Genomic DNA, 21,177 nt, shown 5'->3' with positions numbered 1-21,177 from the left:
CATTCTAAAAGGTCTTGCGCTAATTAGAGTTGTAAGTCTCTTTTATATATTAGACTCTTTTTTGTCTAATTCTCCCACCTGAGTCTTGGTTTGTTATCTTTCCTTTTAGGCCCAACAGATTGATATACCCAAATTATTGGGCTCGTTATAACTTGAGGCCCAACAGATTGCAATACCGCGAGGAGACACGACAACATGGTTTCACCGATTCTTACCTCTTAGCCGTCGGTTTAGGAGACCCACATTAAATCATTACCGTTGGATTAAGTCGGTTCAATATAAAAAGCCCTCATAACTATAAACTATTGCTACCATACGCTGTTCTTCCCCCTTTCGGTTTCGAAATTAGGGTTTCCCTCTGCGCTCCCCTTTAATCCCCAGGTATTAACAAATCGATTGAATCTGATTGTTTGGATTGAGATTTAGTGTTCCTCGAGCTCAGATTTGGGTTTTTGATTGGCTTTATGCTTCTACTGTGTTGGGGCTTGCTAAGTTCTCTCTTTGTCTCCCAAAAACTCCAATCTGATTGTTTTGGATCGAAATTTAGGGTTTTTCGAGCTCAGATCTAGGTTTTGAATGGGTTTGATGCTTATGAGGTGTTGAATTAACTTGCCCTTTTTGTAGTTTGGAAGATGCCTAGATATGATGATCGTTACGGGAACACTCGTCTGTACGTTGGACACTTATCATCCAGAACTCGTACCAGAGACCTTGAACGCCTTTTCAACAGATACGGAAGGTAACGGAGTTTCTTCTTAACCTCTTATATATGAAACGAATGTTTTGATTTCTATGTGTTGGCGATGAATGTTTGTGAATTTCTGAAAAGTTGGTTTGTTTTTGCGCTAAGCATCGAGTGGCATAGTTCTAGTAATATTTTTGAGAAAAAAATATGGATATAGCTATATAGGTATAGTGTTTGCTTTTAACACTAACTTTGTTGATTTCTGAGAAGTTTGTTTGTTATCGTGTAAGGGGTACGTATGCAGAAATTAACACTATTTATTGAGGGCATAGTATTTTTATCTTTGTATCTTTGAGGAAGAGTTATGGATCTATGTTTAGTGTATTTCATGCTCTTCTTAACACTGACTGTTAATTTTTGAGAAGTTTGCTTATTACTGTGCAAAGGGACATATGCAATAAGTATCGAGGAGAATAGTTCTAGTAATATATTATGTTTTTTGCATACGTGAGGAAAATTAAGGATCTAGGGTATAGTGTATGCTTTTAACTTGGATGATCTTATTGAAGGTCTCTGGGATTTTGCCTAAACCTGGAGGTGTTTTGATGATTGGTGTTTGATGATTGGGTGGTCTTGGCGGAAATTCTCGCCAGGTGTATAGAGGGCGCCTCGGCGGCTCTGTTTGTAGTGTGTTTTTTACTAAGTGTTTTGATGGAACATGGAGAATCAGTCTCTAAAATGGTGTTTAGCAATACCGTAAAGTAACGATGGCCTTACCTTTTCTGCCAACAATTTCTTTCTCAGAGTGCGAGATGTGGATATGAAGCGGGATTATGCTTTTGTTGTAAGTCAAATCTCTTTTATTAACAAGTTCCGTTGGTCATAGTTGTTTTTGTTGTTGTGAACTATGCATGATATGGTCACATACACACTCTGCATGTTGCTTTTTTTCCCTATGAAAACAGGAGTTTAGTGATCCCCGTGATGCTGATGACGCGAGACATTACTTGGATGGAAGAGACTTTGACGGAAGTCGCATCACCGTGGAGTTTTCAAGAGGGGTGAGTATTATCTAGTCTGGATCTCTATTCAAGACTCTTATCTTGTTTGTCAAATTCATGGATGTCATGTTTGTATGATAGGCACCTCGTGGCTCTCGGGATTATGACAGCAGAGGCCCACCTCCTGGAGCAGGTCGCTGCTTTAACTGTGGTGTTGACGGTCATTGGGCCCGAGACTGCACTGCAGGAGACTGGAAGAACAAGTGTTACCGCTGTGGTGAAAGAGGACATATTGAGAGAAACTGCAAGAACAGTCCCAAGAAGCTCAGGTATTCAATATAATGGAATCTTTTGTGTGAATAGTGTAGACCCTTCCAGTTTCTTGTAACCTTTTTCTGGATTGTATGTTATAGGCGGAGTGGAAGCTACTCCAGGTCACCTGTAAGATCCCGTTCTCCTCGCCGTAGAAGAAGCCCGAGCCGTAGCAGGAGTCTTAGCCGTAGCCGGAGCTACAGGTTAGTTTTCTTTTTCATAAATGCTTCTTGGTTTGTATTTAGATGTGTACATGGTTAGAACCTAAGAACATGAACTTGTTATTTTTTCTGTATGGTCAGCCGATCAAGATCCCCTGTGAAAAGAAGAGAGAGAAGTGAAGAGGAGAGGTCTCGCAGTCCGAAGAGAATGGAGGACTCTCTATCGCCAAGAGGCAGAGACCGTAGTCCGATTATGGATGATGAAGGTAGCCCAAGGATTATAGACGGGAGCCCTCCACCTTCTCCAAAGCTTGAAAAGCCAGCAGGATCAGACCATGATGGTGGTAGCAGCCCTCAAGACAATGGGAATGGCAGAAACACTGTTGCCAGTCCCGTTGTGGGACGTGACAGTCCGAGAGAGGACAGAAGCCCCGTTGATGATGATTACGAGGCCAACCGTGCTTCCCCTAGAGGAAGCGAGTCACCTTGACTTTGATGGCTCATGGCCTCAGGGTTGCAGGTGCTCTAGCATGTTGTACTATTGAATCAGACTGCCCCCCAGATATTTCCTTTCTCTTTTATGTATGTTTGCTTTGGATCTTCTTGAGTTCATGTTGTCAGGAGTTCTTTCTTTTTACCCTGTTGAGATGATGGTTAAAAACTTGTAGGACATAAATTGCTAGCTTTTCATTTTCAGACAATTTTCAAAGGTTGTTGAAAGTATGGATGATTAAAAAAACATCAAGTTGAGAAGCCATAATGCTAATAACCATGGCTGCTCCAACACTAACAGCTATTCTTTCAGCTTGTCTCTCAAGCTGATTGCGAGGTTCCTTGGGGACAGAAAATACAGGGAACTACATAGGATTGAAGAAAATTCCTGGATAAGTTTATGAAGGTTTGATCGCAAAAGACACTTGGGGTGAGGGAAGCAAAGAGATGTATTACTTAGAGGGTTTGGTTGAGTCAATGAGTGACAAAGAATATGTCATGAAAGAGAGCTTGGTGAAGCTTATTGATCTTTGTTAAACATCATCTCCTATGCATTTACTTCCCCTCAAGTTAATTGAGTTCAAAAAAATTCCTGGTGGGCTACTAAGGGAGTTACTATGTAATGATTTTTGTTCTTTGTGGGGGCTTTCCGAAGAGTTGCTATTTATTTTCAAATGATTTTTCCCCCCATGATTTGTACTTTCCCCTTTGCTGTTGTAAGTTGAATAGTTGGTAAAATTAAACCCAAAAGCTAATAACTTGAGAGTTATTATAAGTGATCTTGATTGAAGTGGTGGTATTCCTAAATCCTAATGAGAGGTTGGGAGCATTAATATTCTGCATGCATATTGAGTTTTAGATTTATGGAGGGTCACAAGATTTTCCCCCTCTCCTAAATTTATTAATGTCGGTACCGTCCGAAACTTATACTCCTGTCTTGTTTTTGATACATCAACAATAGTGAAATGTCGCCTGACACACAAAGCATAACAAATAAATAAATACACATATAAATGCAACCATGAAACTTTTGAAAAAATTCTTTTGGAGAGTGTGATATTTTTGACAAAGAGATTTGTGACACTTGGTACAGCTAGAAGCGTATAACAGTTATGTTTTTTTTTCCCTTTGGAATTAACGTAACATTATGGATTTATATCTTAGCAACACCAATCAGTGTGATTCCTCTTGTTCACATGATTTTTGTCGTCTCATATAATAGCGTAACAGTGAAACTTATAATTATAGTTTTTTTTTTGATAAAGGTCTTTGAAGTGCGAGAGGTTTACAAACTCACGGGAGAATTGCAGATTTCTGTCTCTGCCAAAATATCAAAAGGTAACTGTCGTTTTGCTTACAAACAAGCTTATTTACTGTCCCTACACCACAGAATCTGTTTTTCTTTCAAATAAAACTTCTGGGTGTAGGTTTGTTGTCTCTCAAGTTAGTGGGTTTGGATCTGTGGAAGAGTATTGTGGTAAGTTGATATGTTCCTTACTGAATGAATAATAAATGTTAATCATAATGACATGATATAACATCACATTGGTCTTATTATTGTTAGTTTACCTTTTTTTGCAGTTAGTAGTGAAGTTCAGCTATAAGCTTTTACCACATTGGTTCTGGTTGTTGAATATTTAAAAGAAAAGCTGTATGACAATTGATACCTTCAATTACAACACAAGATGCAGGTGGGTTTCTGTCTCTCTCTCTATATATATAAATGTATTTGTTAGTATTTGTATGAATTTACCCTATAAGAAATTCTATATAGAGGTCTACTGAGAACAAGCTCTGCAAGTAAGAAGATGGACGAAGAAGAAGAAGAAGAAAAGGAAGGTCTGAGAACTGTGGAGTGTCTAAGAGGGAGACTACTTGCAGAGAGGCAAGTTTCAAGGTCTGCTAAAGAAGAAGCAGAGCTCATTACCAAAAAGGTAATTTCATATAATCATAAGTGTCATTCTTGTTTTAAGAAAGCTTCTGTTTCAAGATCTGAGTCTAATCAAGAACCAATAAAGAGTCATTCTTTTTTTTTTGGGTCAAACCTTTCTATCCATTAAAACCAATAAAGAGTCATTCTTGTTGTTAAGTACCAAGAGAGAGTCACTTGCTCTGTTCACTTTCATCTGATTTTTGTTTCAAAGACAACCTATAATATCTCTTGAAAACAGATGGAGGAGCTGGAGGAACATCTGAAAGAAGAGATCAGATTAAGGGAAAAAGCAGAGAAGAGACTAAAGTATCTGATGAGAAAGCTTGAATCCATAAAAGGGTCACGCAGTTCTGAGAGTTCATCTGAAGCTTCTTGTTTGTCATCTGTTTCCACTTCAGCGTCCAAGGAAGAAGAAGGAGAAGAAGAAAAAGAAACCCATGAAAATGAAAATGTGAAGGAGGATAAAATTGATCAAGCAACTGAAAATGTTGATTCCGTGGAGAAAAAGCCAAGTTCAAAGCTCAAAGATGGTTCTTCTGGTGAAGCAAGTGTTGTTGCTTCAACCTCAAGTCATGAAGGAGAATCACAGGCTGGTGAAGATTTTTTAAACTGGTCAGATACAGTTTAAGCGTTCAAGAATCAAGAGATACATTTCTCATCCCCTAGACAACCTTGTTTCAGATTTCAGAACAGTTTCTCCCCAAAGCTACAGCTACTAATACTATATAGAATAGAATAATATTTTGTGGAATCTTGATGGGTTAAGGCATGAAACTGAAGAAGGTAGAGAGGAAAAATGGAGAAAAGGAAAAAGGAAGGAGAAGGGGCATGTGACCATGAAGGGATTAATTGGGGTTTAGGGACACATTTGAGTTGGGCAGTAGTATTAAATTCATAAGTGTTAGTAGATTTGGGGAGGACGACACGACACACGTCTGTCTCTTTCTTTTGTTTTATTTTTGTTATCAAAGAATGAAAGTGACGTTTCTTGGAAACTAGTCATGTTACCGCATAAAGGAAGCATTATACCATTCATCACAATTGCAGGGATGTGCTTGTGTTCTTTTTTTTTTTTTTTTTTTTCATTTTGGATCATAACTCAGACTAGGATGTGAACTAGTCGTCTAATTATGTTGATAATTATGGTTTTGATGCATTAGTATATCTAATGTCCGTTTGATTTGAATAAAATTTGCACTGTAATTATGTTAGTGTTGTAGACAGTGAAATGAGTAAGTGCATGTCCTTACAGTAAATTTGCAAACTCCAAATCCTAGCATTGTTGATGGCGATAGAGATAACTTGAACCGGCGTCTGCATGTCTCTATGATCATCGTTAGTCATAACCTACTCTACGCCAGAACGTCTTGGACTCGGCCAGTGGACTACTTTAAACCCTTTACAGCTCTAAATAGGAGAGAAACAGAGGAAGCAGAAAAAACCCAATGGGCCCATTATTCGAGCCCATCAGGGCCCAAATCGATCCAAGAGATTTAGGGTTTCGATTAATTCATTTGAGAACTACCACCTTCTTCTTCAAGCAGCAGCGGCTGAAAAGAAACCTAAGTTCTCTTCTCCACACGACACTTACAGAGTTTAAGGTATTATTCCTTTCATCTTCCTCTGCATTGTCGGTTCTCTTGTAGGTCCGTATCTTGCGTGTTCTCAGCTAATCCTCTGTTGATCTTCCCAGCCATGGCCGCAGCCGTAGAAATCGACGCTGAGATTCAGCAGCAGCTTACCAACGAGGTCAAGCTCTTCAACCGCTGGAGCTTCGATGATGTCTCGGTAATTTCCTGACATTATTCATCTATTTTGATTCGTGAGTACATTAGCTTCATGACATAACTCATAAAGATGAATAATTTATCTAATGTTTTGTTTCTTGTCCGAAAAAAAATTGTCTTTTGTTTACATTCTTGGTCTTGAGATGCTGTTTGGTTTATTTTTTTTTGTATACTAAGTTTCAAGTCTATTATGATGCGAGGGTTGCATTTTGTTGGAAATTAGATATAACTCATGAATATGAGTAACTTAATTAATGTTTTGTTTCTTGTCCGAAAAGTTTTTGTCTTTTATTTCTTGTCAGTACATTCTGGTTTTTTGATATGTGTATTCGTGTTATTGTAGGTCACAGACATTAGTCTTGTTGACTACATTGGTGTTCAGCCTGCGAAACACGCGACCTTTGTTCCCCACACCGCTGGAAGATACTCTGTGAAGAGGTTCAGGAAGGCTCAATGCCCTATTGTTGAGAGGCTCACGAACTCTCTCATGATGCACGGAAGGAACAACGGTAAGAAGTTGATGGCTGTGAGGATCATCAAGCACGCCATGGAGATTATCCACCTCTTGACTGACGCCAACCCTATTCAAGTTATCATTGACGCCATTGTTAACAGGTAAAGTCACTGAAACTTGGTACTTGGTAGTATGAACAATTTTCTCATTATTTTTTTTTTATTGGGTGAGACAGTGGTCCACGTGAAGATGCTACCAGGATTGGATCTGCTGGTGTGGTTAGGAGGCAGGCCGTTGATATCTCTCCTCTAAGACGTGTGAACCAAGCTATCTTCCTGCTTACAACTGGTGCACGTGAAGCTGCCTTCAGAAACATCAAGACCATCGCTGAGTGCCTTGCTGATGAGCTCATTAATGCTGCCAAGGGATCTTCCAACAGGTAATACTCGTAAAGTGTCTGTCTTTTAATTGGCTTCCCAGTTGTGTTTGTTAGCAGCTAATACTAATAGCATCTTGTCCGTCTTTGCAGCTATGCCATCAAGAAGAAAGATGAGATTGAGAGAGTTGCTAAGGCCAACCGTTAAGGGATCTTCCTTTGTCCTATAGTTTGCATTGTATCTCAAAGACCTCTTTTGTGCTGTTTTCATTAGCTTTTGGATATGTTTAAAAAGTTTCTTCTCTATCTTGAATGAAGTTTTGACGCTTTAAACCACTTTTGTTCTTGATCAGAATGGTTTCATCTTTAAGAATATTTGATCTTTATATAAGCAGGTATCTCTAATCTAAAAGTTGTTTAATTACAGTGATTATATATATACATACCATTCAACATTACTGCAAAATATTTACTAATCACACCCAATATACTTAACAAAAGAAATATACAAAATGATTATGTACTAAGATCTGTTCGTGACAATGAAAATGAAACACTCTTTTTATTTGCTTTTTTTTTCTTTCTGTTGTTTGTCAAATAACAATTATCTTCTTGTCCTTACAACTTTGATGTAAAATAAAATAAATTCACAATGGAAACAAGAAATTGATTGATTAATCAAATGTGCTATGAAGATTGAAGAAGTAGCATCAATGGGGACTCATCAAATGGCTTGATTAGAATGTTGTGTAGAGGTAAAGGGAAGAGTAGGCGAAGTTGGAGGTCTCAAGTTCAAATGGTGATTGTGTTTACCTTCATAGGTTGTAATGAAAGCTCTTGGATCATCACTCGCTCTCTCAACATGTTTCCTAGCTCTGCAGTTTGCACTCGTGCATCTGTAATAGCTTCTTGGATGTGCATTGCCTCCAACCACTTTTTGACCGTACTTTCTCCACCTGAATCCATCTTCAAGACTGTCTGAATCCACTGAGCTTTGTGATACTCCTGTTTGACTTGCTTGCTTCTCGTTCTTCCTGCTATCATCAACAAACTCAGTGTAAGCCTAAATGCAGAAAGTGGTATCTGAAACAATATAATCTTACCTTCTCTTGCTTCTGCTAGGATCATCAAGCTCTCCTTCATCACACTGGCTACAACTTCTACAACCAGAATCTGAAGTCCCACCAGTAGAGTTCGCTGATCTTGGAACAGCAAACTCGAATGGTGTTATTACACAACCCTCATTCATCTTCTCTGCTATGCTTTTAGATGAGTCATTGCTTTGATTGCTCCAAAGAGGATGGTAATAAACATTACTAGGGTCTTGTCCTATTGATCCTTCCGAAGCTAGCTCTCTTTGTGGTCTCTGAAACCCTGAGGAGGATGATGACGAAGCGCACCGTGGAAGAGGACAAGACGGTTTGGAGTGATTATGTTCACCTTGATACACAATCTCTGAGACCAGACCACCCATTGATCTCTCTACTTTCTTCTTGACCGGACATTTAGGGTGTGTGCATTTGTAATAACTCCTTGGACAGTCACTTCCTTTGACTTGCTTCTGTCCGTACTTCCTCCAGTTGTATCCGTCCACTGAAGATCTGTCTCCAGCCGATGTCTCTGATTCTTTAAAGGATGGAACCCTAGGGACTAGGTTAGGGCGTGTACCTTGGCTCACACTCTTCCCATACGGTACTGATTCGCTTTGTCTCCAAACCTGTTGATGATTACCCTGAAGCTAATAAAGAAACGAGTTAAAAACGAGTTTCAAGAAAATCTTGATCTTGTACACTCGAGAAAGCAACTTACCATATTAGCCAATGCGGAGACGGTTGCCTGGGAGACAAGCTTTGCTTTAGGTTTATAAACTACATAGCTTTTGGTATCTGAATCATCACAAGACTTTCCTTTGTCAATTCCTTCCACCTAAAGATCATCAGAGAGGGCTCTCAAGTGTCAGAAATTGCAATGTGGAAAGATTCAGAAAAGAAAATAACAATGGCAAGAAAGAGACAAGAGGTTAGATGAATCACCTGTGGACATGAGACCGAAGCTGCTGCTGGTTGCTTAAACCTCAGAGTCTTTGGTCTTATAGCAGCGTCTACAGTCTCATGAGGAGGTACGGTAACTGAATCAGTTAAAAGATTAGCGAATGTCCTGATGCTAGTGAATGAAGGCCTTGAAGCAACTGGTTTTGCTATTACCACTCTTTTACTCTCTTTCACCTCCATTATAGTCGTCAACCTTAAACAAATTGGACGGTGAGAAACACCAATCCCTAGCATACAAGATCTTGATCTATATATAGAGCTTTGAATAGCATAAAGAAAGAAACTTGCTGATACCCATGAGGGGACAAAGTAGTACTCACGGTGAGAGAGAGATCTGAAGTTCTGAAAACGATTTGAAGAAAGGAGCCTTTTGTAAAGGAGTTAGGAAGAGATCCGGGGCTGATCCGAACCCGGGTTTTTGGGTTGTGGCTCGTTGATGTATCGGTCGTACCAGTTCGGTTCGTTGAGGACTCGCCGACACTAACGGACACGTGTCACGGTGGGGTACGTTAGATGGATCAAGGTCCGTACTTTAGATGAGCTTTAAGTCTATAGTGATGCAGAAGGTGGTGAAAAGGAAAGAGAAGGAGACGGATAGTTTTCGTTGAACGTTAGTTGAGTTTATAAGCCCCTTTGAATGTTAGTTGGGAAACGCGGCCAACGGAACGGCGGCGTTTTGTTGTTTTGTTGAAGGGCCAGCGACCAGAGGGACTTGGTTGGTTGTTGAGACACGCACGAGCTTGTTCTGTTCGAAGTTAAACACGTGAACTGAACCATACCATCTTTTTTTTTTGTTCAACCCATACCATCTTATTATTAGTAGAATTTTTTTTTTGTGCAACTTTATTATTAGTAGAATAACTTGAGCTCAATCGTACCGAAACTAAACCGGTTTATTCCTTTGTTCTTGTCCCAGATTCCATATTATATAATTAAACGTGGATTATATGGAACCGTAACTAAAATATTATTATTTTAGCAAAAAAAAAAAAAAACTAAAATATTATTAGTGCATAATCTAAGAGATAATAAAATATCATCTCAATAGAATGATTTTTCAACGGAAGCATTTAACAATTGTTAGTTTGAAGGTTTCAACAACTATTAGTGTTGACATTAATCCCAGTCTAACAACACAGTTTGTTAGGTTAGATAATAGTTATTAAAAAAGTTGGTTAAGCTTTGTCAATGTACATAAATTCACTTGCACACAGTTATCGCGTTTCATTAAGAATTCTGTTTTCTGTGGAAATCTTATTGGTACAGTGGTTGTTACAGGTCTATTAATACTTTCAGAAATTGGAAGACATATTTAACATAAATCTTTAATTTAATGCAATGGAACTATCGGACGTGTGTGTGATAAAATTGAAATACAATTTTGTAATTAGAAAAATACTGTTTTCCGATACTTTTATAACTTTGAATCTCACAGACAATGACTATATGAACTTGGAACTTTTAGTTAAGAATTATTAAAAAAGTTGGTTGAGCTTAATCAATGTACATAATTACGTTTACATCATTACAGTTTCATGGAGAATTCTTTTTTTTTTTTTTTTCATGGAGAATTCTACTTTCCTATTCCTTTATAACTTTGCACCTTATGGTATAGACAATATAAGAACTCGAACTTATAAATAAAATTCGATATTTGATAGCTCATTACAAACATCAGGACAGTGAATTTAGTTTGGAGTCCAAAAATTAACAATTACAGTAGTACGCTTTCGATTGGCAACTGAACATCAAACCGGTTACTAACTCAGAATGTATAGACCAGAAATTAAAAACCTCTTGCTCCTTTTGATAGGTTTCACAGGCAACCGAGACAACACTAAGACTGACCAGTGATTGAGTTCAGTTTGTATGTGAGAAACCTCTCAAAAGTACATGTTGATGTTGGTTATTGTAATTAAAAATGTGATATGCTGTGTCCGGTTTAGCCTTTCAAATTCTGTATGATTTTCTCAGACCATAATAAGAATTTGATTATCAGCCAAAGAAGAATCATATATAAACCTCGCAATTTCACCGACAGCAAACATAAGCTAGGTTTGCCTTGAGGTCACATAGCAAATAATACACGAGGAGTGATAATTTAGCATCATTTCCACCACAAATTTTACTATTTTAGTATGCAAGGAACAGTTCTATCCCGAACCGCCAATTCTAGGACAGACAGGAGCTGATTATACGTTCCACTAAACTTTACCGTCTGGTTGGATACTTTAACAGCTAGCTCGGCAAGCCGCAAAATATTATCACATTCAACAACAAACATGATGACCACAAGATCACAATGATTAGTGTAGAAGTATTAATATATTCCTGTAACTAGAGCAAATTTATGATAAACAATCATGATAATAGTTTGCAAATTATTCTGAACTGAGATATAATAAACAACTAGGGAAGTACCCGGGTGAAATGCCTATATAAAATATTTTTTACATATTTGTTAAACATTACACGTTACATATTAGAATTTGCTGACAAAAAATAAAACATATTAAAATTTTAGTTGCAGCATTTTTAAGAAACCACAATTCATATACATTTTGTCCCTCCAAAAACATTAACGGAAACTTTTTTTTTTGGAACACAACATTAACGGAAACTTAAAGTGAGAAATAGTGGGCTGAATCATCACCACAAGAAAATCAGACCAACGAAAAAAACTTTAATTTATTTCAGTGAATTCTTAAGCTATGTCATTATTTCATGAACAAAACAATTATATTATTATTGTATCTTCTCAAAATATTTATAACCTTTTTGTGAAAAGGAAAGAGCTGGCGTTTTGGGTTTGCATATATGATTGATCAATTTGAATAATCAAATGATGATATTTTTTTTGTTAATGCTTACGTTTAAAACATGATGGGTCCACAATATGTGTAGTCGTGTGTAAAGTCAAGGTCTGATGACCATTCTATAAACAAGAATAACGAATAGAAAATGAACGTAAATGAATAAAACTGTAGGAACGAAAAAAAATGATTGTTTCATCTCAAATTTAACAAGAAATAATTTTGTTTTTTATTTTTCTACAGAAAAGAATGAAAAAAAAAAATTATTCATCGTGAATGGTGAATTTTTTAAAAAAATTAGGGAATGCATTAATCTTCGTTGTTTTTTGTCACCGTCCATACTTTAAAAGAGGTCAATATCTATTCTGATTTGGATGTTAATGCAATACTAAATTATATTGGTAAGTCCAATGGTAATTCTGTAATATAGCTAGTAGTTAAAGGGTAATTTTAATTATGGTCTGAAGAAGAATGTGGAGCCGCCACGTCGATAATGGTATACAAGTAAATAAAATACAAAAATAAGGTTACTTTTTAAATTGCTTCTCCTTTGATAAGTTATAGGGATCTTTATTTCCAACACAAAATTGATTAAGCATGTCTTCCACATGCAAAAGAATATAAATATTGGGATGAACTATGCAGCGGCAGATTGTTTCTCCTCGTAATCATCAAGCCTTAAGGCTTCTAACAGCCTTGGCCATGCTCCGGGATGCCTCCAGGTAGGTCAAACTCCATAAGTTTTCCCTTGCAACTGCATAAAGATTAAGAAAATATATACTAATCATCACTTGTATCACCAAGCGAAAGTTCATCGGCTAGATAGAGGGTCTTACGGTTTCATCGGTTTAATTTGATTTTATTTAATTTAAAAATAAAAGTAAAATTACATTTTATAAAAATAAATTTTAACTATATTATATTATATTTAATGGTTTTAATTTTAAATATATCTCTTATCACCTAGTTATATATATACTAGGTGATTACCCGCACACATGCGCATGATGAAATCTATACTCTAATAATTGTTGAATATTAATTTTGATCATTCAAACATAAATATATCATGTCATAAACCATATATATTAATTTGAATATCTACTAAATGTGATTTTTACTCATATGGTGTTATGATCATTTGTATTTTATTATAACAAAAATTTTAAACTATAGATCACAAAATTTTCAATGTGAGACTTTTAATAGTTTTCGTAATTTGTAGTCGTTTTTAAAATTTAAAATATAATATATACGAAAAAACTAAAATTTTATTATATGGTTAATATGATTGTTTAATTTATTTCAATAATATAACATTAAAAACAATGGAGGATACGTAAATTGTTATCAAATATTTATTATTAAAATTATTAATTGTCAAGTATATATTTTATTCACTTTTGGTAATTCCGTAGGTTTTATTTAAGGAAAGAAGAAAAAATATTGATTGTAGATTGTTAATTAATTTCATGGTTAGTTTAATGAGAAGTATATAATACATGTAAAATTTAAGAAACATTCTAATGATGACACGTGTTATAGCTAAAATGTTGTAATGCTTCTTTTTAATATATATATGGGATATATAAACATATAAATTCTAATAAATTTTAGTTTTTTTGTTTATTTAAAATATGTTAAGCTGAAAAATCAATTTGTTAATTAATCTAGTGAACTGATAAATTAAAAAAAAAATTAATCATTAACTTATCAAAATATAGATTTAATTAGTGTTGCTTTAGTTTTGTAATTGTTGATGCACATTTATAATTAATATTGGTAAAATGAATATATATATATATATATATATATGAAGAATATGATATATAAGTTGATGTAAAAAAATTATAATCATAATTATATTTAGCTTATTTTTAGTAATTTTAATCATATATATGAGGTATTAGTTATTAATATATTTTAATATTTTTACCAAAAATAAATATTTATATAGAAAATTTATGTTAATGATGATATAGAGTTAATAGTCATTCCCTTTTAGGAAAAATCTTACCAAAATGATATATAAGTTAATAGGCATTACAATTTTGGAAAAATCTTACCATAAAATATAAATATTTTTAAGAAAAATTATACATGTCACAATTAGGTTAATGATGTGTTACACTTTTTCAAAGCAATGTCATTTTTTCTTATTGAAATTGAATGCGGTGATGACACATGTACAAATCACTTCACAAATAATGTCTAGTGGATGTTTAGTTCCTTAACCTTTAAAATAAACATGTCAATTACGGTTAAAACCCGTTGTCCGAGCCTGTCCAACTATATAAATGATCGGGATTGTGTTTAATTATAATCCCAAAAATTAAAATTTTCGGGCTTAGCCCATTTGGACTTTATAGTTTTTGTGCAACCTCGAAAACTCAAACTATATTTTATTTTATTTTTAATTATTTAGCAATGGTGTTTATGTCTTAAACAAATATAGAATTAATGTTAATATCTTATTCAAACATAGATTTCCGATAATATAGTGGCACCAAAGCCTAGTTTTAGCATTGGTACTCATGCGTTAAACAATATAGAACTTGTCTCCTACCAAGACATGTTGAAGCACTTATTTGTACACATACTTAGTTGGGAGGATTTACGTTTTGCCATCAAGATATTTTTAAAATTTTCCTTTATATTGATATATATGTCAAAATTAAACATTTTGTATATGTTATATGTATCTCTTGTTGACAATGAGAATGTGGAAGTTACTGAAGAACGTTTTGATCTTGATCTTACCGCTTAGAGTTGAAAGAATTTTGTTATATTTCTATTAGCTAATACTGGTTATTTAGTTTATTAGGTAAGATATTTATTTTAGTTTTAGATTTTATCAATATATGGATGATTATTTAAATTTTAAATTAAATTAGTATTGGTTTTAAACTTAATGTATTCAATTTTAATTTATTTTTTAATAATCCCGAAAAATACAAAAAGCCCTATAATTTTTTTTAGGCTGGGTCAAGTTTTGAAATATAGGCCCAATGTTTTTACGGGCTGGGTTTTGCGAATTTCGGGCGGGGCCGGACCGGGCCAGCTCGATTGACACCCTTACTTTAACATACGGTAAGATACAATGTTTCATCAAAAGGTTAGTAAAAACTTTAATGGCCCTTCCGGATTCTCAGCCCATTATGTACAAAATGTGAGTGGCGTTTCGAACTAATGGAACAGTCAAGTTTTTTGGGTTTTCAGGTTTTCAATCCAGTTTTTTATGTCCCTTTCTACATATATCTGGATTAATAAGTCCAGTTAATAGCGTTTTGCGTTTACGTAAAATTATAATTGTTTCTAAAATTTTGATTAGTACTCATTTTGCAATCGGTTTATAGTGTTTTATATTCATATAATTTTATATATTACATCAAAATAAACATAAAATTGAATAATTGAAGTACTTCTTTATGATTCAAATAATTTTTAGATTAATTTTGATATTCAGATTTGTTTTTCAAGTTATTTGGTTACCCGTTTGGATTTGATTCAAATAATATTCACACCCCAAAACACTGTCAAATAGGATCCATTCACAAATTTTTTACCAACAAAATCGGATACAAATTCAGAATTTTCTGTTTGAATTCAGTTCATATTTAAGCCAGTTCTCAAAAATAAAATTCAGTTCATATTTCAAGTCGAGTTAAAGATGTTGTGGCTTAATCAAGACATAAGTAAGGGGATGACTGGTTTTTCCGCTACTACCCGCAAACACAGTTTTTGCGGTTGGTAGCGGTTGTTAGCAATTCACAACAATCATCCAAACCGTTCTAAACCGCTTCAAACCTCAAAAAGCTGGCTCCAACTAGCGTTTGTGGTTGCGGGCGATTACGGGAGAATATTTTTTTTTTCTAAAACAATATAAATACAAAAATAAAAAATTCAATGAATTTTTTAAAATTGAAATTATAAAAATACTAAAATATATCTATCATTTTAATTAATATTATAATTTTTATAATAAAAATAAATTTTAAAATTTTAAAATATTACTTTCTAAACATAAATTTTATATTTATTATAATTTTATGAATTTTGATATTTTTATAATTATATTAAATATAAATACTGTTAATTTATTATTTAACCGTTACTGCATTTTGTAGTTAATCAGTCATAAGTATCCTGCAAACACATCAATTTTTAACCGCATTACCAGTCGTACAAATCTCTTAAAACCGCTGGAAACCGCAACCACCCGCATGCGTAAACTTCCGCAACCGCTGCATTTGAACGAGTCAGGTCCTAAGTATTGGGTAATTGTTATCATATTTTTCTCAAAGAGAATATATTGCAAACTTAGACAAATTACACACGTCAAAAAAGAAAAAAGACACAAATTACACAACCGGCGGTTTAGGGGAACTCTGGATAATAAAAGCCTCTCATAAAAGCCGGTACAAAAATGTTCCTGAAGACATTTGCTCAAAAGAAGAAAGCCGGATGAAATACTAAATTCAAAACACATGAACAAAGATTCTATATTCGATGGCTAAGCTTAATAGATGAAACCAACAATAAACTTACTATTTTAAAATGTTAACTTATGTTAATGATAGCGTGAACAGATTGGATAGATTTTAATATGACTTTCGCCAGTCAATAAAGTTTGAAGGCAGTGTGAACAGGTTGAATAGAGGTTAATCTGTCAACTCACAGAAACAAATCAATTAAGCTTAGTTCAGTTCACAATATATAAACAATAACAAATTAACAAGAAGCAATGCTAAGAAGAAGCTTATAAAAAAAACTACCAAACCAAATTTTCTTTTTGAAGACTTCCCTTCCGCATGGTCTCCCCCATAATTCAGTCGAAAATGCCATTATCACCGAAGCAGTCAATCTATAGCATATACCTCAATGGAACGCTCAAGAAAGAAAGTAAAATTTTATTTTCTCTTTAGGTTAGGTTCGTTTCTTGCTTATAGTGTTTCAGAATCGTATAGTTGACTTTCTCTGCTTTCACCGTTGAAGTCCTATTTTCTGGATATTTGTTTTTGTTGGGATTCGTCAAGGCCTTCGTCAAGATTTGGTGATGAAACCAAGCAAGAGCAAGTTTATGTGTTTGATTCTGGTTTGAAGTCAAACAATGTTTGAGTTGTTCAAAAAAAAAAGTCAAACTATATTTTGTTATTGAGGAACAACCAGTTTTAGGCAAGGCCGTATATCTATCTCATTTTCCGTGTCTTCTTTCATCTAACTTTGTTTTTGTTTTCCAGAATCGAAGGGATCACTTGGGTGGATACTTGATGCGGTCCGTCAAATGCCAAATTTCCAGCAAATGGTGAGTATACGTCACCATTTTTAACTCTTTTTAATTTATGTACGAGTATCAATCAAATATGCTGTCTAGATTAATGCAATCGCTAATAATATATAGTTGTTTTGGTCCTTAAGGAATCAACTCTGTACAGCCGGATTGGAGTTGGTTGTGGTATGCAGATCTTTGTCAAAACTCTCTCAGGGAGAACCTTATTCACACTCGAAGTCGAAAGCTCCGACACCGTTGACAGTGTCAAGGAAAAGATACAGGACAAGGTAGGAATTCCTCCAGACCATCTAAGTCTAACCTTTGCCGGTGAGCTGCTCATTGCTAGCCGCACCTTGGATTATTACGACATCCATGATAAATCAACACTGATGTTGATTAGACATGGTGCCAAGATCTCTTTCAATATTCAGCAAATGAAAAGGTTCGACTTCGAGTTTGAAGTCTCCGACACGGTTGATAGTGTCAAGGCAAAGATACATGCCGTTGCAGGCATTCCACCTTACATGCAAAAACTATTCTATGACGATGAACTGCTTAATGGTGACCGTACGTTGGCTGGTGAATGCGTCGGCGGGGAGATAACTATGCACGAGTATCTTAGAGGTGATATGCATATTTCAGTCAAATTTATGGAAGAGAGAACCTTCACCTTCTATAACTCCGACCACATCGACAATGTCAAGGCAAAGATACGTGACGAGGTGGGAATACCTCGTCACCAGCAAACGCTAACCTTTGAAGGTCAATTGCTCGAGGGTGGCCGTACCTTGGCTGATTACCGAATCCGGATGGACTCAACCCTGGACCTTAGAGATGGTAGCATGCAGATCTATGTCAAAACACTGACAGGTAAAGTCTTTCCCCTCTCCGTTGAAAGCTCTAAAACCATTTACGATGTCATGGAAAAGATAAGTGACGTGGAAGGGATTCCTTCTTCCATGCAAAGGTTAATCTTTAATGGTCGACAACTACATTATGGCCGCACCTTAGGTTATTACAACGTCCCCAAGGAATCAACTCTGTTCCTGGTGTTACGGTTCAGAGGTGGTGGTGGTGGTTTTGGTACAACCATCACTATCGAGCCATTGTTGGGAAAAACCCTGATCCTCAGGATTGAATCAGCCAGTAATCCAATTACGGATATTCCACTCCCTTCGCCGGCTCTCCCTAGTGGAGTGTCGTCTACATGGTTGGAATATTTGTTGTCATTTTTGATCACCATTAAAGGATATTCCGAAAAGTGGGGTCTTCGACTCTCATGGGTTTTGTTCAGTCGGATACGGAGGTAGTTACATTCAGTTTATATTCTCTTGTTTGTGCTCTCCTAACGAGCCTTTAATGTTTTTAAGAGTGTGTGTGTGATCTTCTAATTTTTCACTGTTAAATAGATGACAATCATTTGGTTTATTTCTTATCTTATATATATAAGATCGATCAATATGGTTTTTTTTCATCGATCAATATGATTTTTATTAGAACATGGTTATTTATAATTTACATCCCTCCTGTCACATAAACAGGGCTGGCTCAAAATATTAATGAGCCCTTGGGCAAATTTTTGTTTTTTAATATGTATATATGGACAATTTAAAAATTTTGGGCTCTTATCCCTAATTATTTTTAAAATTTTGGATTTTTTTTTAATATTATTTTTGTTAAAAAATGTTTGGGCTCTAGGTCCATGCCCCTTTGTCCATGTCCTAAGCGGGCCCTGCACATAAATTACACATGTCGAATGTAGACCACTGGACCCTTCTCGACTCCCATGCATTGCTCCTTACATTCTGCACCCTCCTTAGCTTTTCTCATATTCCTCGATTCTGGTTCAACCTAAATCTCACTACGAATCATCATCGCATTGCGGGGTTCTTTGGATTAGCCTCGATTCGCTTTGGAAGGTTCCCTAGTTATTTTTGAAAGAACAACTCACACTTGATTCATGAAATACTCAATTCTTCGTGAAATGTTCTCCGTTTATCTAAAATCCTAAGGCCATGTTCGTTTTTGTATTCATAAGTTGCATTTGGATACACATATTCAGATTTTGATGTATGCAAAATATATAATATCTATATCTAAATATTTAAGATGCAAAATATAGAATTTGGATGCAACATTTGCATTCCAAAATCTAAAAAAATAATAATATCATTTAATACAAAGATAAAATTAATTAGATTACTTATTATAATTATTATATATATATATATATATCTTATACACTATTCACATTTTTCCGCCACAATGAGAAAATCATATTTTCTGCCAAAACCATATTTTCCGCAAACTCACAAAGTTTTTCTGCAAAAAAAAATGCAAAAAAATCAAGTTCCACCGAAATCACAAAATTGAGTTTTTTCCGTAAAAACTGTAAAATCGTATTTTCCCATCAAAATCGTAAAATAGCGTTTTCCGTCAAAAATACTAAATCACATTCTCCAACAAAAAATATAAAATTAATTTTAGATATATATATATATATATATATATATATATTATAATTTGTTCATTATTAAAAATATACTTCATGTCTTTTTAGTCTTTTTAACTATTTGTATTCAAATGGTATTTTAAAATAAAAAACGAATAACTTAGGTTATGTTGCATCAAATGGTATTTTAAAATAAAAAACGAATAACTTCGGTTATGTTGCATTTGAATACAATTATTAACTAGAAAAGTGAACAATGATTGATGCAACATCTAAATGTTGTATTCAGGTGTTACATTTGCATCAAATACAAAAAACAAAATTGGCCTAAATCAATTCTTTTAACCTTTTCCTATGTTACACATTTGTTCTTCAGTGACTTGTGTTTAATGTTTTTTCTTTTGACTGACAATGATGGATATCTTTTGTTTGTCTCTGTTATTTTGGTCCATCGGAAAATAAATAGCAGTAATTTGTTCTCTTCTTGATGAATAGTGAGTTAGGCTCTCTTCGTTTGCTTATCCGGATGGATCATCTGAGTGAAAATACAAATCAATGTTCGTTTTGTGCATTATAATGCTACATTCAGATTGATCACCCAGCTGAATTTTCAAAAACTCATCTCAAATTCTCACCCAAATGAAGGTGAATCTTAATGGTGCATCTGGATGCAGATGCATCTAGTTCAGTCCAAAATGATAAATGACAAAAATGACCTTTTAAAATCAAAATATTATTTTCAAACCCTAAATTCTATTTTTTTGCATAAACATTTTTCTACTATAACCAAAAAATACATTTTCTCGCAAAAACTGAAAAACATACTTTCCCGCCAAAACCGCAAGATGCGTTTTTCCGCAAAAAAACGTAAAACACACATTTCCATAAAAATACATTTTTCGGCCAAATCAGTAAAACCGCACATTTCGACCAAAACCGAAAAATCGCATTTTCCCGCCAAAACAAAAAAAACGCATTTTCCCGCCAAAACCCAAAAACACGCATTTTTCCGCCAAAACCCAAAAACGCATTTTCCCGCCAAACTCCAAAAAGCGTTTTCCGGCCAAAACCGCAAAAAACATTTTCCCGCCAAAACTGGAAAAACGGAATTTTCCCGCCAAAACCGGAAAACAGAATTTTCCCGCCAAAACCGGAAAAACGCATTTTCCCGCCAAAACCAGAAAAACGCATTTTCCCGCCAAAAATGGAAAACAAAATTTTTTCGCCAAAACCGGAAAACAGAATTTTTCCGCCAAAACCGGAAAACGCATTTTCCGCCAAAACCGGAAAACACAATTTTCCCGCCAAAACCAGAAAATAGAATTTTCCCGCCAAAACCGAAAAAACACATTTTCCCGCCAAAACTGGAAAACACATTTTCTCGCCAA

The 21,177-nt window shown here is 35.0% G+C and overlaps 5 protein-coding genes across 13 annotated transcripts; 4 read left to right on the top strand and 1 right to left on the bottom strand.

Annotated features, from left to right (window-relative positions):
* Window positions 1-297: 297 nt before the first annotated feature.
* Window positions 298-2,868, top strand: LOC106328165 (serine/arginine-rich splicing factor RS2Z33). Of its 2 annotated transcripts, XM_013766550.1 has the most exons (7): window positions 298-381; window positions 625-739; window positions 1,490-1,529; window positions 1,651-1,746; window positions 1,828-2,015; window positions 2,100-2,201; window positions 2,301-2,868. In XM_013766550.1, the coding sequence occupies exons 2-7, from the start codon at window positions 633-635 to the stop codon at window positions 2,647-2,649; spliced, it is 882 nt and encodes a 293-aa protein (XP_013622004.1). In that variant the 5' UTR covers window positions 298-381; window positions 625-632; the 3' UTR covers window positions 2,650-2,868. The 2 variants fall into 2 exon arrangements, with proteins under 2 accessions (XP_013622004.1, XP_013622005.1); XM_013766551.1 differs by lacking the exon at window positions 298-381 and having other exon boundaries at window positions 1,255-1,529.
* Window positions 2,869-3,902: 1,034 nt separating this feature from the next.
* Window positions 3,903-5,627, top strand: LOC106332504 (myosin heavy chain, skeletal muscle, adult). Of its 2 annotated transcripts, XM_013770971.1 has the most exons (5): window positions 3,971-3,989; window positions 4,079-4,128; window positions 4,233-4,342; window positions 4,426-4,585; window positions 4,823-5,627. In XM_013770971.1, exons 3-5 carry the CDS (start codon window positions 4,305-4,307, stop codon window positions 5,210-5,212), a joined length of 588 nt encoding a protein of 195 aa, XP_013626425.1. In that variant the 5' UTR covers window positions 3,971-3,989; window positions 4,079-4,128; window positions 4,233-4,304; the 3' UTR covers window positions 5,213-5,627. The 2 variants fall into 2 exon arrangements, with proteins under 2 accessions (XP_013626426.1, XP_013626425.1); XM_013770972.1 differs by lacking the exon at window positions 4,079-4,128 and having other exon boundaries at window positions 3,903-3,989.
* Window positions 5,628-6,083: 456 nt separating this feature from the next.
* On the top strand, window positions 6,084-7,592 carry LOC106331582 (40S ribosomal protein S5-1-like). Its single transcript, XM_013769967.1, has 5 exons — window positions 6,084-6,185; window positions 6,278-6,372; window positions 6,715-6,986; window positions 7,061-7,264; window positions 7,355-7,592. Exons 2-5 carry the CDS (start codon window positions 6,280-6,282, stop codon window positions 7,407-7,409), a joined length of 624 nt encoding a protein of 207 aa, XP_013625421.1. The 5' UTR covers window positions 6,084-6,185; window positions 6,278-6,279; the 3' UTR covers window positions 7,410-7,592.
* Window positions 7,593-7,772: 180 nt separating this feature from the next.
* Window positions 7,773-9,822, bottom strand: LOC106332750 (WRKY transcription factor 44-like). Of its 6 annotated transcripts, none has more exons than XM_013771249.1 (5): window positions 9,547-9,822; window positions 9,235-9,445; window positions 9,011-9,127; window positions 8,305-8,939; window positions 7,773-8,238 (listed from the first exon to the last, which is right to left on the bottom strand). In XM_013771249.1, the coding sequence occupies exons 2-5, from the start codon at window positions 9,430-9,432 to the stop codon at window positions 7,926-7,928; spliced, it is 1,263 nt and encodes a 420-aa protein (XP_013626703.1). In that variant the 5' UTR covers window positions 9,433-9,445; window positions 9,547-9,822; the 3' UTR covers window positions 7,773-7,925. The 6 variants fall into 6 exon arrangements, with proteins under 6 accessions (XP_013626703.1, XP_013626702.1, XP_013626698.1 ...); XM_013771248.1 differs by having other exon boundaries at window positions 9,573-9,822; XM_013771244.1 differs by having other exon boundaries at window positions 9,235-9,822.
* A 6,992-nt stretch (window positions 9,823-16,814) lies between these two features.
* Window positions 16,815-18,789, top strand: LOC106332628 (polyubiquitin-like). Of its 2 annotated transcripts, none has more exons than XM_013771110.1 (3): window positions 16,815-16,967; window positions 17,306-17,370; window positions 17,484-18,789. In XM_013771110.1, exons 1-3 carry the CDS (start codon window positions 16,877-16,879, stop codon window positions 18,645-18,647), a joined length of 1,320 nt encoding a protein of 439 aa, XP_013626564.1. In that variant the 5' UTR covers window positions 16,815-16,876; the 3' UTR covers window positions 18,648-18,789. The 2 variants fall into 2 exon arrangements, with proteins under 2 accessions (XP_013626564.1, XP_013626565.1); XM_013771111.1 differs by having other exon boundaries at window positions 16,815-16,990.
* Window positions 18,790-21,177: the final 2,388 nt, after the last annotated feature.

The sequence above is a fragment of the Brassica oleracea genome, chromosome C3 (genome assembly GCF_000695525.1).
Source record: "Brassica oleracea var. oleracea cultivar TO1000 chromosome C3, BOL, whole genome shotgun sequence".
Lineage (NCBI taxonomy): Eukaryota > Viridiplantae > Streptophyta > Magnoliopsida > Brassicales > Brassicaceae > Brassica > Brassica oleracea.
This window is presented reverse-complemented; position numbering and strand designations above follow the sequence as displayed.